A 12534-nucleotide genomic window follows, 5' to 3' on the forward strand; every position below is an offset into this window, starting at 1 on the left:
GCTCATTGACAGGGAGCCGAGCAGGACACCAACTGTTTCATGATTGCCGAGAAACTGTAGTGACCGGATGTGACCTGTTGTGACCTTTGAGCGGGAATTTCAGCACGATTTACATTTGGGAAAAAGTAGGATTTTTTTCTGATACGAGCCAACCATGAAAAGAGCCTGACAACTCGGTCTTACATATGAAACTAGTAAATGACCACTAGATTGCTCTTATGGAGCGCGCGTTCAGTTTGAATTACTGAAGTAAACTACACTCCATTCCTCTTTACACCCAGAAAAAGCTGTTGTCTACTACAGTTACAGCTGTCTTCTACAGTTACATTTTTGGGATGAATTTTCACAAAACGTTTATAACGTTTAATAATGGACCTTTTCAGGAATAGATAGCATCATGTTAAGTTTTGGTTAGACGCACCGAACACTTTACCGTATAGTAGTTCGCTCTGACGTTTATTATACCGGCGTCGCTTTTTGCAGCGAACTTCTGGTGTCAAAGGCTAATCGAGAGCAACCGTTGATAAGCATGGCCATTCGATTTTACATCGTACGTACAACACACACACGCCTCTCCGTTACAGCTTACCTACACATTTCTATATATTTGTCTCTACTAAAAGAATGATGAGACACATGGCACATCTTGAAGCAACTATCCACTTATTTTGAAACATTAGTTAACATATTCTTTATTCTGAAAACATGGAATTCCGGCAATGCAAGATACCGGCACACATCGCGGCAACGTAACTTTATGCTGCTAAGAAAAATTGCCTACGTCTAATGTGACAAGTCTTTGCGATGAGCTCTGTGTGTAAAACGCCCGTTGGCTTGTCACTGCTGTGTGCTGTCCATGAAGAAAGTGACGTGACTGTGGTTCTTCAACAGACCGTCCGCATCCTTCTTCAGCTGGTAGTGCAGAACTGTGTGGGTGATATTTTAGAACTAACTTACTGCAGATTATAATTTATCAACACACGCACACGTACACACATGCATACACATACATACACATGCACGCACACACACACACAGATGCACACACACACACACACAGACCCACACACACACTGAAACCATCACCACCATCACTAGATAGACCACCAAATTGCTTACTCGACGATCGAAACATTTTCAACTAGAGTTCCACGAACACATACCTTTGCCAAATAAACCAGGTTTGTTATGTAGAATGATGTCTGTAGACAAATGCGTTACTCCTTTCATTTTCTTTATAATGATATGCTTGGAGTTGGTTTATAAAATTTCAGCATTGATCATGCAAATTAGATCCCAAGTTACAATTAATTGATATCGAATTGCATACCAAAATCATGATGATCCTTTAATCCATTCTTGACTTATTCTCTTTCAAAGTCTTTAAATACACATCTTACTCTCTTCCCTCTTTCTCAGTTACATATGTGAAAACTTTGATGAAAGTACTATAATGGAATACAGTGGATTTATGAACTTTTCCTCATCAATTATGCAAATTAGCTGTTAATTTGCATAATAAGTATCACATTATATAAGTCTTCACTTAGGCTATCTACATGCCAAAAATCATGACGATCCGTCAACACGTTCATATTTTCTCATTAATTATGCAAATGAGATCATCATGTGCATGATAAAAATGTATTGGCATTTCTCTCTTTCTCAGCTACATATGTGACAAGTTTTAAAGTCCTATCATGGAATGTAGTGAATCTATAAAATATCCTCATTAATTATGCAAATTAGCTGTTGATTTGCATAATTTGTATCTTATTATGCAGGTCTTTACTTACGCTACCTACATACCAAAAAACATGATGATCCGTCAACATGTTCATATTTTCTCATTAATTATGCAAATGAGGCCATCATTTGCATAATTGATATCTATCGACATTTCTCTCCTTCCCAGCTACATATGTGACAAGTTTGAAAGTCCTATCATGGAATGCAGTGGATTTATAAATTTTCCTCATTAATTATGCAAATTAGCTGTTGATTTGCATAATTAGTATACCATTATGTACGTCATCACTCATTCTATCTACATACCAAAAATCATGACGATCCGTCAACACGTTGTAGAGTTATTCTCGTCCAAAGTTTGTTTGTTTGTTTGTTTATTTCGATGGTTTGAAAGGAAACCGGTGCCTGCAGTTCCAAAAAAAGCCGCTAGGGGGCCCAAACTCACAGCACTTACTCTCTGCCTCGAGGGCTATCTACCACTCAAAAATCATGAACACAGCATGTCCAGAACAGGAGATATCAAAAATTGAGGTTCTGCTGCAGTACCTTAGCAAGCCGCTAGGGGGCCCATTATCGAACTTGACCTTCGTTTTCCCGACCCCTACCCACCTACCAAATATTATCGGGATCCATCCAAGACTTCTTGAGTTATGCTGTTAACACACAGACAGACAGACACACAGACTCACAAGCCCAAAACATAACCTTAGCCATTCTGGCAAAGGTATTCTGGCAAAGGTAACAAAGGTAACTAAGTTGCAGAATGTCCCTAGCAGAGAATCTGATAAAGCACAGTGACCTTACCCAACGGCCCAGTAGGAGCGAGTCGCAGCGTGACTGTGGACGAGGCCACCTCTACCCTGGTGCTGCTGTACACTTTAGCAGTCACAAAGCTCCGCGGTGGAACTTGGCCGGTCAAGGAGGCCTCCAACTTGACAAGAACCATGGAAACACACACACCGAGAATGAGCAAGCGTGAAACATTGCTTAGTTCTTCGTGTTAGAGCACGTATAAGTGCACGTGGTTGCTAGGGCAGAGTCTGACTTGTATCGAATATTTGTCTACATACCTCCATCCGGGTGGAGTGCCTGATCAGGAATGAATGAGATCCTCCATTGTCTGTCACGGTGACGTTCATGTCTTGTAGAGTGCAGGAGATGGTGAACTGCTTCCCCAGCTGGGAATAAGAGCAACAACATCTCGATCAGGACGCAACGAGGCCCACACTCAAACTAACTCCTATGGCAGTCTATTAATGCAGCGTGTTTGGGCCAATTAACAAAGCTTCGAGATTAAGCTTTGAAAAAATGGATGATATATCATCCAATAGCATGACTGGTCCGTATTTCTTCGAGAAAACAAAATTTTGTGCAGTGTTGCCATCTAGACCTTCGGTTTTTGACAATGAAACGTATTTGCTTGCATCGAACAAAGATATTTCATTCATTATAGGAATATAATGAATGAATGAATGAAAGAAAGAAGAAAGAAATGAATGAATATATTATATTGTTTTTTTTCTTTCTTCTTCTTTCTCCCGTACCACTGCCGCACCACATACACATACACATGCACATGCACATGCACATGCACATGCACATGCACATACACATGCACATACACATGCACATACACATACACATACACATACACATACACATACACATACACATACACATGCACATGCACATACACATGCACATACACATGCACATACACATACACATGCACATACGTAACCCACCCAGTTGAGTTGTTGCATCAGCATACGGAAGGCCTTAGCCGTCATGGTCACCTCACAGCTGTAAGTCTCCTGCTCAGGCTGGAAAAGAGCCGAAATCATGCGAATAAACTAGATTTAGTTTTAGAAATTCTCTGGCTGATGAATGGAGTGACGATTCAAGTCCCATGCATGGACTACTCATGAAAGGACCCCGGTTCTTTGTAGCAATTTCTACCCTAAGTCGAAATGTTTCCTGTGCCATGTACTATTCTCTTTACAGACAAAGCCGTTAGAAAATTTGATTAACCTCTGGTCGTGATGACATTGATCAGTAAACCTACCGGAATGGACACTTCCTTCAGACTTGTTCCAATCGTGTCCATGTCACCAACAGCATTCAAGCGGCCAACTATACAAACGGAAGAAAAATACGCATGCAGGCAAAGGAGATTCAGGGTGTTTGTTTGTTTGTGTTAGTTAGTTGGTTAGCTAGTTTTTTTGTTGTCTGTGCCTTTCATTTCTTAACGGTACAAAAGCTGCGACTGTCTCGGAGGTGGCCATAAGACTGTCTCACTGTGGAATACTGTGCGTAGTGGTTAAAGGATGATAGTTCGTTGTGCATAAGTATGAATATGTAAAAAACGACTTAAACCTACTTTACTTTCCACATCATTGTACCGAAACATTCTGTCAGATTCGGCACAAATTAATGTTAATCCTCCAATGAACAATTCTTGGCGTCGTCCCATGTGGTTGTTGGCAGCAAATCTAATTTGATTGGGAATATATCTTGTTCTTATACGGGATGGAACATGAAAATTGATATGCTATCCATGTCTTTTCATAAAATGTATCGGAGTAAAGATATATTTAAACCCCGTAGCGCCGACTACCTATTCCATATCGGCAAAATGTACCTTTTTTTGCTTCTTTGCTTTAGGTTACTTTGATTGCGAGTCAGATAAACGTTCGTACTGAGGGTGTCAGCGTAGACCTCCATGGTGTACGGGCTGTCCTTCCCACCGTCCCCGTGACGCGTAACATTCATAGTGGCGAAGGGGCAGACGTGCAGGTCTAATGGGAACAGCTTACGTACGCTGGAGGGGAACAAAGATAGCAGAAGCAACTAGTCTAGCGTTAAATTAGACCATGACAGGAACAACGTTAACTTAACATTGGAGTTCACTGTATGAAGACAAGTTGCGTTGCCTTTCTGGCCTCGCTTATGCTAGGGTCACATTCCCATGCCGGCGCCCGTAGTTTGAGGAAACGAAAAGTATGATGTAAAAGACAACAAAACAAAAGAAGGTGAAGAGAAATGATAGTCTTAAGTATGACTTGTATTTAGATAGATTTTTCATTTAATATCTACGTTCTCGCAAACAACGGGGCCGAGCCCTGTATAGAAATGTGACCCGCAATGCTAAAATGTACCTAGGGCACAATCTTACTTGTCGAGGTGCACACCCATCCGGAAACCGTCACAGTGCTGGACGTCTGAGTACCGTGCCTTCAAAGCAGCCTGGATAAAGATAGACTCGTGCACGTCTTTGGTCTCCACGATGAAGGCGTCCTCTTCACCTGTCAGTTTGGACAAGCATAATATCCTCCACATGTACATAACACTTTCAGCAGAAGTAACTCATTTTTAATGCTGGCATTTGACAGTTTTTGAGGAAATATTCTGCATTTACGTAATAACTTTAGATAGAAGAAAAGGTCATGATAGAATTTCGTTGATAAAATACGTGTTGGTAGGAAGTGTACCTGAGGGGAGCGACCAAAGCACAACACGTACGGCTAGATTCCAGGCTATGATAGAAAGCAACTGACTGAACATTATCACTCATTATGATGTCAAATGTGTTGATACGGAACCATCAAACGATTTCCCGTGTTTGCTTGATTATAAAACAGTTAGTTTCACCACTGTATATTTCAAGATGATTCATGATCAGTAAGCACACCTGTTGAAACGGCCGACACCTTTGTAGCGATAAAACATGCTAGAAGAAGTAAAACATTTACACCGTAAGATCGCTTCCGTGTTGAAATCTTTTGCAGTCATAAGAACCCGATCGACAGCTAAGACATCCAGGTCGGCGAACAGTGCTGCAGTCTTCAAATCCTATGACATAGAAACGTCAATCAAATCCACCCTTCAGCACATAGATACCCTGGTGGCAGAAACGAGCTGGATCTACACACTGATCTCAACACTACAGCATTTTAAATACCGCATTTTAAATATTGCTAGTTGAAACCGTGACAACGATGTAGGTAATGATTTCAATACTGCTTATTTGAATTAAATGCGCATATTAATTGGGCCAAGAAGCTCATAGAGCCCATTTTGTTACATAATGATGGTAAATATTTTGCTCCTCAACCTTCATCAGAGCAGCGAAACTGTTGGTCTATATAGCGGGTTCTAAATTGAAGGTGTTACCGCATTTCTTCTGTGCAGAAATTGAGACGGCTCCATGGCACGATTTGTGTGAAATGTGTAAAATATGTTCAACTACATCATCACGGTGTGCCAACTTTGAAGCATTTATACAACCTGCAGAATTGGTCCGATTTTTTCAGCTATACCGCTGGACTAATTACAATGTATACCTTCATAAAAAGGTCCTTCTCGACCGCACCAAGGTCCTTCCCGTTTTTCTGTGAACCGGAAAATACCATGAATACTGTAGTATTATAAATACTTGTTGCTGATATTAGTGAGGGACAGAGAGCGAAAAACAGCTTTTCAATTTGATGACGTCTTTGATTTGGATCACAAAATCAAAATCAAACTGTTTAACAACTTTGTGCTTGCAATAAGCCCCGCACACTAGGTCCGTCATTTTTCTTACCATCTATATATCTATCACATTGACATTCGGCTAATATATCGATGTAATAAGTGCATGGTGACTGTCCTTAATAGCTCATTATACCCACCATGTTATCCATGATAGTCTTCATCAAGGTCAGGAGGTCAGACCGGGCGGACATATCTGTGAAGAAGAAAGTGCCTCAATCTAAACACTACGTATAAAAGAAATGCATATCTCCAGTAGGAACCATTGAAGCACAAGCTCAATAAGCAATGTGGATCGTTACATAGACAGAAATCGCCTTTATTTTCATCAAATAGAAATGATCTACTGAAGTCAAGTACCGTTTTAAGATTTCAGTGAGACAACTAACTAGACCGCTTCACAATCTCCCTTGGTTTATTGTCCAGTTATCTTTGTTAAATGTCCCCACTCCATGATAACCAACGTTTGCACCTACAGGCTTCACTTACAACGTTATGTACAGCATTTTACCCCCTACTTTAAAGAACAGAAAGAAGTCCCGTATTCACCATCTGGCGTGACAGGATCGATGAAGGTGAGTACCAGCAGAGTGGTGACAATGACGGAGCCTTTCAATCCGGCCATCTTTGCAACGGAACTGATGGAGCAAGTAGAAAACGTTTATAAAACACTAGGTGTCATGTCGTCTTATAACATGTTCGAAATGACCGTATTGTTTTATTACAGTTTTAAAGTCAGCTGCCGTATGGGGATTCAGACTCACACGGTGCATGACACTAGAAGCCGAATGATCCATTCGGGGGCCATAGAAAGAAGATGGAGTTTCACTATCCCCCCCCACCCCACCCCACCCCCCACACACCCCATTCGGCTGCTAGAGCTAACAAGCAGCTTTACACGTCTTCAGATCTTACCTGATACGCGTGTCGTCTCCTTTTGCGATCTCCCAGCTACTGTTCAGGCCTAGTATCAGCTGTCAGTGCAATAGTCTTTTGTTATGTTCTCAGCAACATGAGTTACGTGAGGTGCATTATGACAATGCACAAATCAATAATATTGGACATCTGTTGCCTGTTGCTGACGATGACAGTCCTACCTCAACAATGCTTTTCATCCATTAACCCAACGTTTAGCCTGTGTAATAGAATGAGAGGTGATCGTTTTTTTTACGAGAGACCAAAGAAAACATGGAGATCAGTAGCACTGAATAACAATAACAATAACAAGAGAAAGTCTCACTTCATATGATAGCTGTATTTATATTCAAGCAACTAATTCGGACTTCACCTCATACATTTTTGTATTTACATTACATTCTATTGTTATATGCTACATTCTGTTCTATTATATCATAATACTACATTTTGAAATAAATATGTATAACAAATATTGCGTTACTACGGCAGTGATCGCCTTAGTTCAAGAAGGAAGATAGCTTCAGCACAACTATATGCATACGAAGTTGAAGCAATAAATTAGATTTTACGTGGACTCCATCTCAACAGTCCCATTCTATCCGTTAAAATGCTGTTGTTACGTTTCTGAAACGCTGAGTATGATAAGAATGATGTCATCTCATTACAGGGCATCAGCCATTTTCTCCAAAGTCTCCCGCGCCTTAGAGACCAACCACGCATGCGCCCTGTCTTGATCATCGGTGACTTGAGGCATGGGCAGTGAGACCAACACCTCCCGTATGATGGACTCGGGGTCACCCAAGGTCGCGGGTATTACGTAATCTGGTTGGGCGTGGGGTTGCTGATAACACGGAGATATCTCACCACTGGAGTTAAGGAAACTGGTTTCACTCAAGAGGCTTTCGTCTGGTGCTAGAGAAAAGGCAACATTGGCTTGGTTGACGTCACTGCCGTTGCTTAGGAACGACGCTGAGTAGATGTCGTCGACGTCATCTTTGCGTCCTACTTCAAAACTGAAGACGTTAGATGACCAGTTGAAGTCAGGTTCGGCATCAGCGTTGAGACTGTCAGGTGAAGTTAAGAAAAAAATGACATCATGAAAATCCCGAATGTCTGCAATAAATGCCTTGTATATGTAATTATAAGTTCGTTATCACTTTTCAGTGCAGATAAAATATATTGGCAAACTCGTGCAAAAGGGTCCAAAAGCAGATAACACAAATCAACCATTATCTCCTCAATATGAGTGCTGGATGGTTGCTTTACCTGTTGTAATAAAGTTTATCCGCTAGGTTGCCCTCCCTGTCTACCTCTCCACAAGACCAGCTTTGGAGAAGAGCTGCAGACTTAGACAGACGCCGTGGAGGTAGGTATGCGGGCTGCTTGGCATATCGTGGAGGCCAGGCATTTGTGTCCAGCAGGCCGAGGGGAGTGCGCTTGGTGTTTCGAGGCTTCCCACCAGATGTCGCTGCTGCATAACGGTGGAAACGGTCAGCCACAGGTGACCAGATGGGAAGATAGTGTCGGGACATGGAGGGAAGGCATCGGTCCTCGCGGTAGATCGGTGTAGGTTGGTCATTCTCATATTCAGGTGAAACGTCTTGTTCGCAGTGAAAGCTTCTGCTCGAAGGTGTATCTAAAGGCAGACAAGGCAAGAAAGAACGCTCAGAAACTTAGCAAAGAACTAAAGCCGGACGCTGATGCCACATGATTGCTACAAATACTAGTGACAGATTTACCAGCAATGCCATTTTAACAGTTTTAGATAGGAAGATAACCCTGGAAACATCGGATCAAGCACTCCATAAACAGATTGCTTCTGTTGTGCATCAAGTCAAACTGAGTAGCAACAGTTTTTGTGTCTGTTGATGTTTTGAAAGAATAATACTTTAACTACAAACTTGACTGTATGATATCCACATGGCACAGGAATTTAGATACTTCGTTCTGTATTGCTGACGTTAACATGTCAAAGACAACAGGCACAAAGCGGAATGTCAGCCGGGCGCCATGCGCCAGGTCATACCGGTAGAAAGAAAAGAGCTGTCCTGAGGAGACGTCTTGGTGTTCTTCCTGCGCACGACCCAAGGCAGAACGGTGTTGTCTCGGGTGAACCACCTGTGGTAGAATGTGTGCACCTGCATACGGATAAACGATTCAGTAGGATTGTCACAAAACCTCGACATTACCGTTTACTTGAGATTTGACCAGTGAACGAAGTGTCTGTATTCCTAAAGATTTACGCTAATCGTGCTCGACTTGCTTTGAGTTCTGAGTAAACTCTAGATTTTGCACCCTCATTCCGATTTTTCTGAGTCCTTATACAAATGTTTTTCTGTATCGGCCTCACCTCCTTGCTGTTTGACCTGTCACAGCCGGGAACGTTCTTCCGGAAGCCGTACAAGTTCAGCTGCCTGACGAAACTCTTGAAGCTTGTTGTTTCGAACACGTGGCAAGTTTCATTTAGAACTTCATCACAAAAGTCCAACTCCGTGATGACGACACCTTTACCCTCTTGGTCCCAGACGATGGAGCTATACGATAGAGAAAGACCTTACAGACACTTTTAAGTATGATACCGAGATGAAGGTGTTTGCTTCAGTGCGTGCGCGCGCGTGTGTGTGACGTGTGTGTGTGTGTGTGTGTGTGTATGTATGTATGTGTGTGATTGTGTTTGTGTTTAGAGGCAGTTAGCCACAGATAGGCAGAAGACAAATAGAATCGACTTGTGTATGATAAACTACAAACCTGTAGTCGGGACTGTCCACCAGTTTCTTCAGCTTGTTGGGAAAGTTGTCAGCAACACCGATGCCCTCGCAAATGTCTGCTAAGTTCAGCTGCAACGGGGCCAAAGAAAGTTATCACGACACGAAAGTATTTTTTAAGTCGCACGTCGATCACATTTTAGATATCCCCAGTAAACTTAAGTTATTGACGACCAAATGTATCAGAATGATCGTACTTAACACCTGTGACCTTCAGATTTGCATTCTGTACCTGAAGTGACCTTGGTGTGTGGCATTTCCTTGCAGATTTGCTCTGTTTGGGCGTGGTGTAGGACTTTTTGTTGCTCCGCCGATCCTTGTCCCGAGTACACCTTGCGCCGGGAGTGCCGACATAGCAGTGGTCCGCCTCGGCCGCTTGACTCGCACTACTAGCCCGCACGTGATGAGGGGGCTGGCTTGCCCAAGACACATCCGCCATTCCTGTCGCTACAGCTCCGTGTGGCAAAGTGGAGAATAAAAGAATACCGGTCGTTCTTTCAATGATTCGAATTCGATTGTTCGAATTAAGTTAGTTCCTTGTGTATCGGCTGTAGCGATATATTCTTACCATAGCCCTATGTCATTGAAGATCATTCCTAGCAAGAGAGCTGTTCTTGGGTTTTGTCCGAAATGCGTCCACTTTGCAAGGCATTGGAGCAGTAGAGGCACCATGGTACAGCATATCAGAACTTTCTTCAACTTCCGTCCTACAGTTCGTTCTTTTTCGTAATGTCGCCATCAAATCGCGGTAAAGCCAACAGCCAAACGCGCTTGAGAATGTAGAAATCGTATTGGCACGTCTGTTCAGGTTTACGACAAACTGGTTTTGTACTAATGGCTTCCAACATAGGCACGCAATGAACTTATGCAGGACGTCGTCCCTATCAAAACGTAACTGCCGGTCAGGCGAACATGCACGCTCCACTGGTTTTGACTTAGGCTGAAGAACAGTCTAGCGGAACTGAAAGGTATTGCAGATTTCTAGGCTCATTATAAAAACTGGAAAAAGTATCAATTTTATACTGCATGGAAAACGGAACTCACTTATCTGGTTTTTACATGTACATCTATCAGCAGAAATATTCAAACCCCTCAATATTCTGATTATAGCTGACGTTAACGTTAATTTTCTTAATAGGACCTTTAGGTGACGGGTTGATATAAAACTCCAAATGAGTGGGACCATGTTCTTGTGGGAAGTGTTTGAACCCCTATCAAATCTTTAAGAGCATTAAGATAGAAGAATTTTAAAGTGTTTTTTTTCCGAATGTGAATGACATTGGTTTCCAAGTTATAAACGCTGGACGGTAACCTTCAGCATCGATCCGATCTCCCTTGCACACCCTTCTCGTACCCACAATGCGGCGGGTGTCCGGTTTCCAGCCAGCTCGGCAGGCTGGACTTCCTGTGTACACAACCGCCGCGATTCAAGTTTGCTCGCGCTCGGCCGAGGAATTCTGCCGGCATACCATGCGAGAAGAACACTTTTCCTCGCCTTTCTTTGCACTATAGGCTGTGTAGGCGGTATGTGCATGTGTCTGTACTTCCTGGTGCCGTTCAGTGCGCAAAAACGGGCGTAACAACGCAGAACGGCATTCCGTGGTTACCCATTCCAGAGCCGGGTCCAAGCGCGAGGCTGACTTTCTAATATTTTCAGAATCCCTGACAAAACAGCTTCAAATGATAATGAGGTGAGTGTTTGACGTTTCATTCTATCATATGTTTATGTCACTAGCAGTATAGGTTGTTTCTAAACCGTAGATGCTAGTACTACGATGTTGCAAGCCTGATCTGATATCGCACGGCCGGGTGCAAACACGAGTCGTCTGCATCATGATTTCGAATTCATAACAACGTGGAGTCGTCTGCAACGCCGCACTTATAGACCATAAAAATGTACTTCTGTAACGCACACGCACGGTGTGATGACCATTTTATTCACATATACCTTTTCACGACGTCGATAGTTAGCCTATAAAATGGCGCAAGGCAGGAAGCAAGACAAGCTGGGTACCAAATTTCGTCTTCAAACTTGCTACGAGTACGAGTACTATGGCAACCAAGGAGGTTGTAGATGGCATCAGAAAGTTGTACTTCATTTGACGTAAAGGGCTGTGAACTAAGGAAGAGTCTTAAGAAATGAGGATGAATATCTTAACATCCTAGCCCTAAGTGTAACGTTAACGGTGCGACATGATTTCTGTCAAGACTCAAACTCAAAGGTCTATGGATAAATTAATATACCTGGATATTATAGATTCATCCTGTCATCAGGTGTGTTCGTGAGTACGTTGTTATCAGGTGACTCCTAAATGCTATTGCTACAGCTTTTTAGCATCATATTCAGAGATGGCAGCATTATAGTAGGTTTGTCTGTAGAAGGCAGCAGCGCCACACCCAACATACCAAAATAATCATTAAATCAACAGCGTTCTGAATTGTGGATGCAAGACTTTTCAATCTAGCTATAGAAATAGTTTGAAAAAAATCTTTTGCAGAAGAATCCAACATTCCCTTGTGTAGGTGTATTCTGTCACCTGGTGTTTTTGTCAGGTGCAAGTTTGAGTTA

At 42.4% G+C, this 12534-nt stretch overlaps 3 protein-coding genes across 6 annotated transcripts in view; 1 reads left to right on the forward strand and 2 right to left on the reverse strand.

Moving 5' to 3' along the window:
* Positions 1-646: 646 nt before the first annotated feature.
* Positions 647-7402, reverse strand: LOC118412821 (proliferating cell nuclear antigen-like). Of its 2 annotated transcripts, XM_035815859.1 has the most exons (12): positions 7198-7402; positions 6832-6920; positions 6423-6478; positions 6093-6140; positions 5502-5601; positions 4925-5054; positions 4449-4570; positions 3815-3882; positions 3495-3572; positions 2820-2927; positions 2554-2680; positions 647-926 (listed from the first exon to the last, which is right to left on the reverse strand). In XM_035815859.1, the coding sequence occupies exons 2-12, from the start codon at positions 6905-6907 to the stop codon at positions 838-840; spliced, it is 1002 nt and encodes a 333-aa protein (XP_035671752.1). In that variant the 5' UTR covers positions 6908-6920; positions 7198-7402; the 3' UTR covers positions 647-837. The 2 variants fall into 2 exon arrangements, with proteins under 2 accessions (XP_035671752.1, XP_035671753.1); XM_035815860.1 differs by lacking the exon at positions 6093-6140.
* A 120-nt stretch (positions 7403-7522) lies between these two features.
* On the reverse strand, positions 7523-11192 carry LOC118412814. Its single transcript, XM_035815852.1, has 6 exons — positions 10198-11192; positions 9949-10037; positions 9551-9734; positions 9227-9338; positions 8467-8836; positions 7523-8264 (listed from the first exon to the last, which is right to left on the reverse strand). Exons 1-6 carry the CDS (start codon positions 10402-10404, stop codon positions 7862-7864), a joined length of 1365 nt encoding a protein of 454 aa, XP_035671745.1. The 5' UTR covers positions 10405-11192; the 3' UTR covers positions 7523-7861.
* A 135-nt stretch (positions 11193-11327) lies between these two features.
* Positions 11328-12534, forward strand: part of LOC118412804 (kinase non-catalytic C-lobe domain-containing protein 1-like) — a 61276-nt gene continuing 60069 nt past the window's right edge. For all 3 annotated transcript variants that reach the window (XM_035815832.1, XM_035815834.1, XM_035815833.1), the window contains exon 1: positions 11328-11656. The gene's annotated coding sequence lies outside the window, so the exon portion shown is untranslated. The remainder of the gene's footprint in view (positions 11657-12534) is intronic.

The sequence above is a fragment of the Branchiostoma floridae genome, chromosome 4 (genome assembly GCF_000003815.2).
Source record: "Branchiostoma floridae strain S238N-H82 chromosome 4, Bfl_VNyyK, whole genome shotgun sequence".
Taxonomy (NCBI): Eukaryota; Metazoa; Chordata; class Leptocardii; order Amphioxiformes; family Branchiostomatidae; genus Branchiostoma; species Branchiostoma floridae.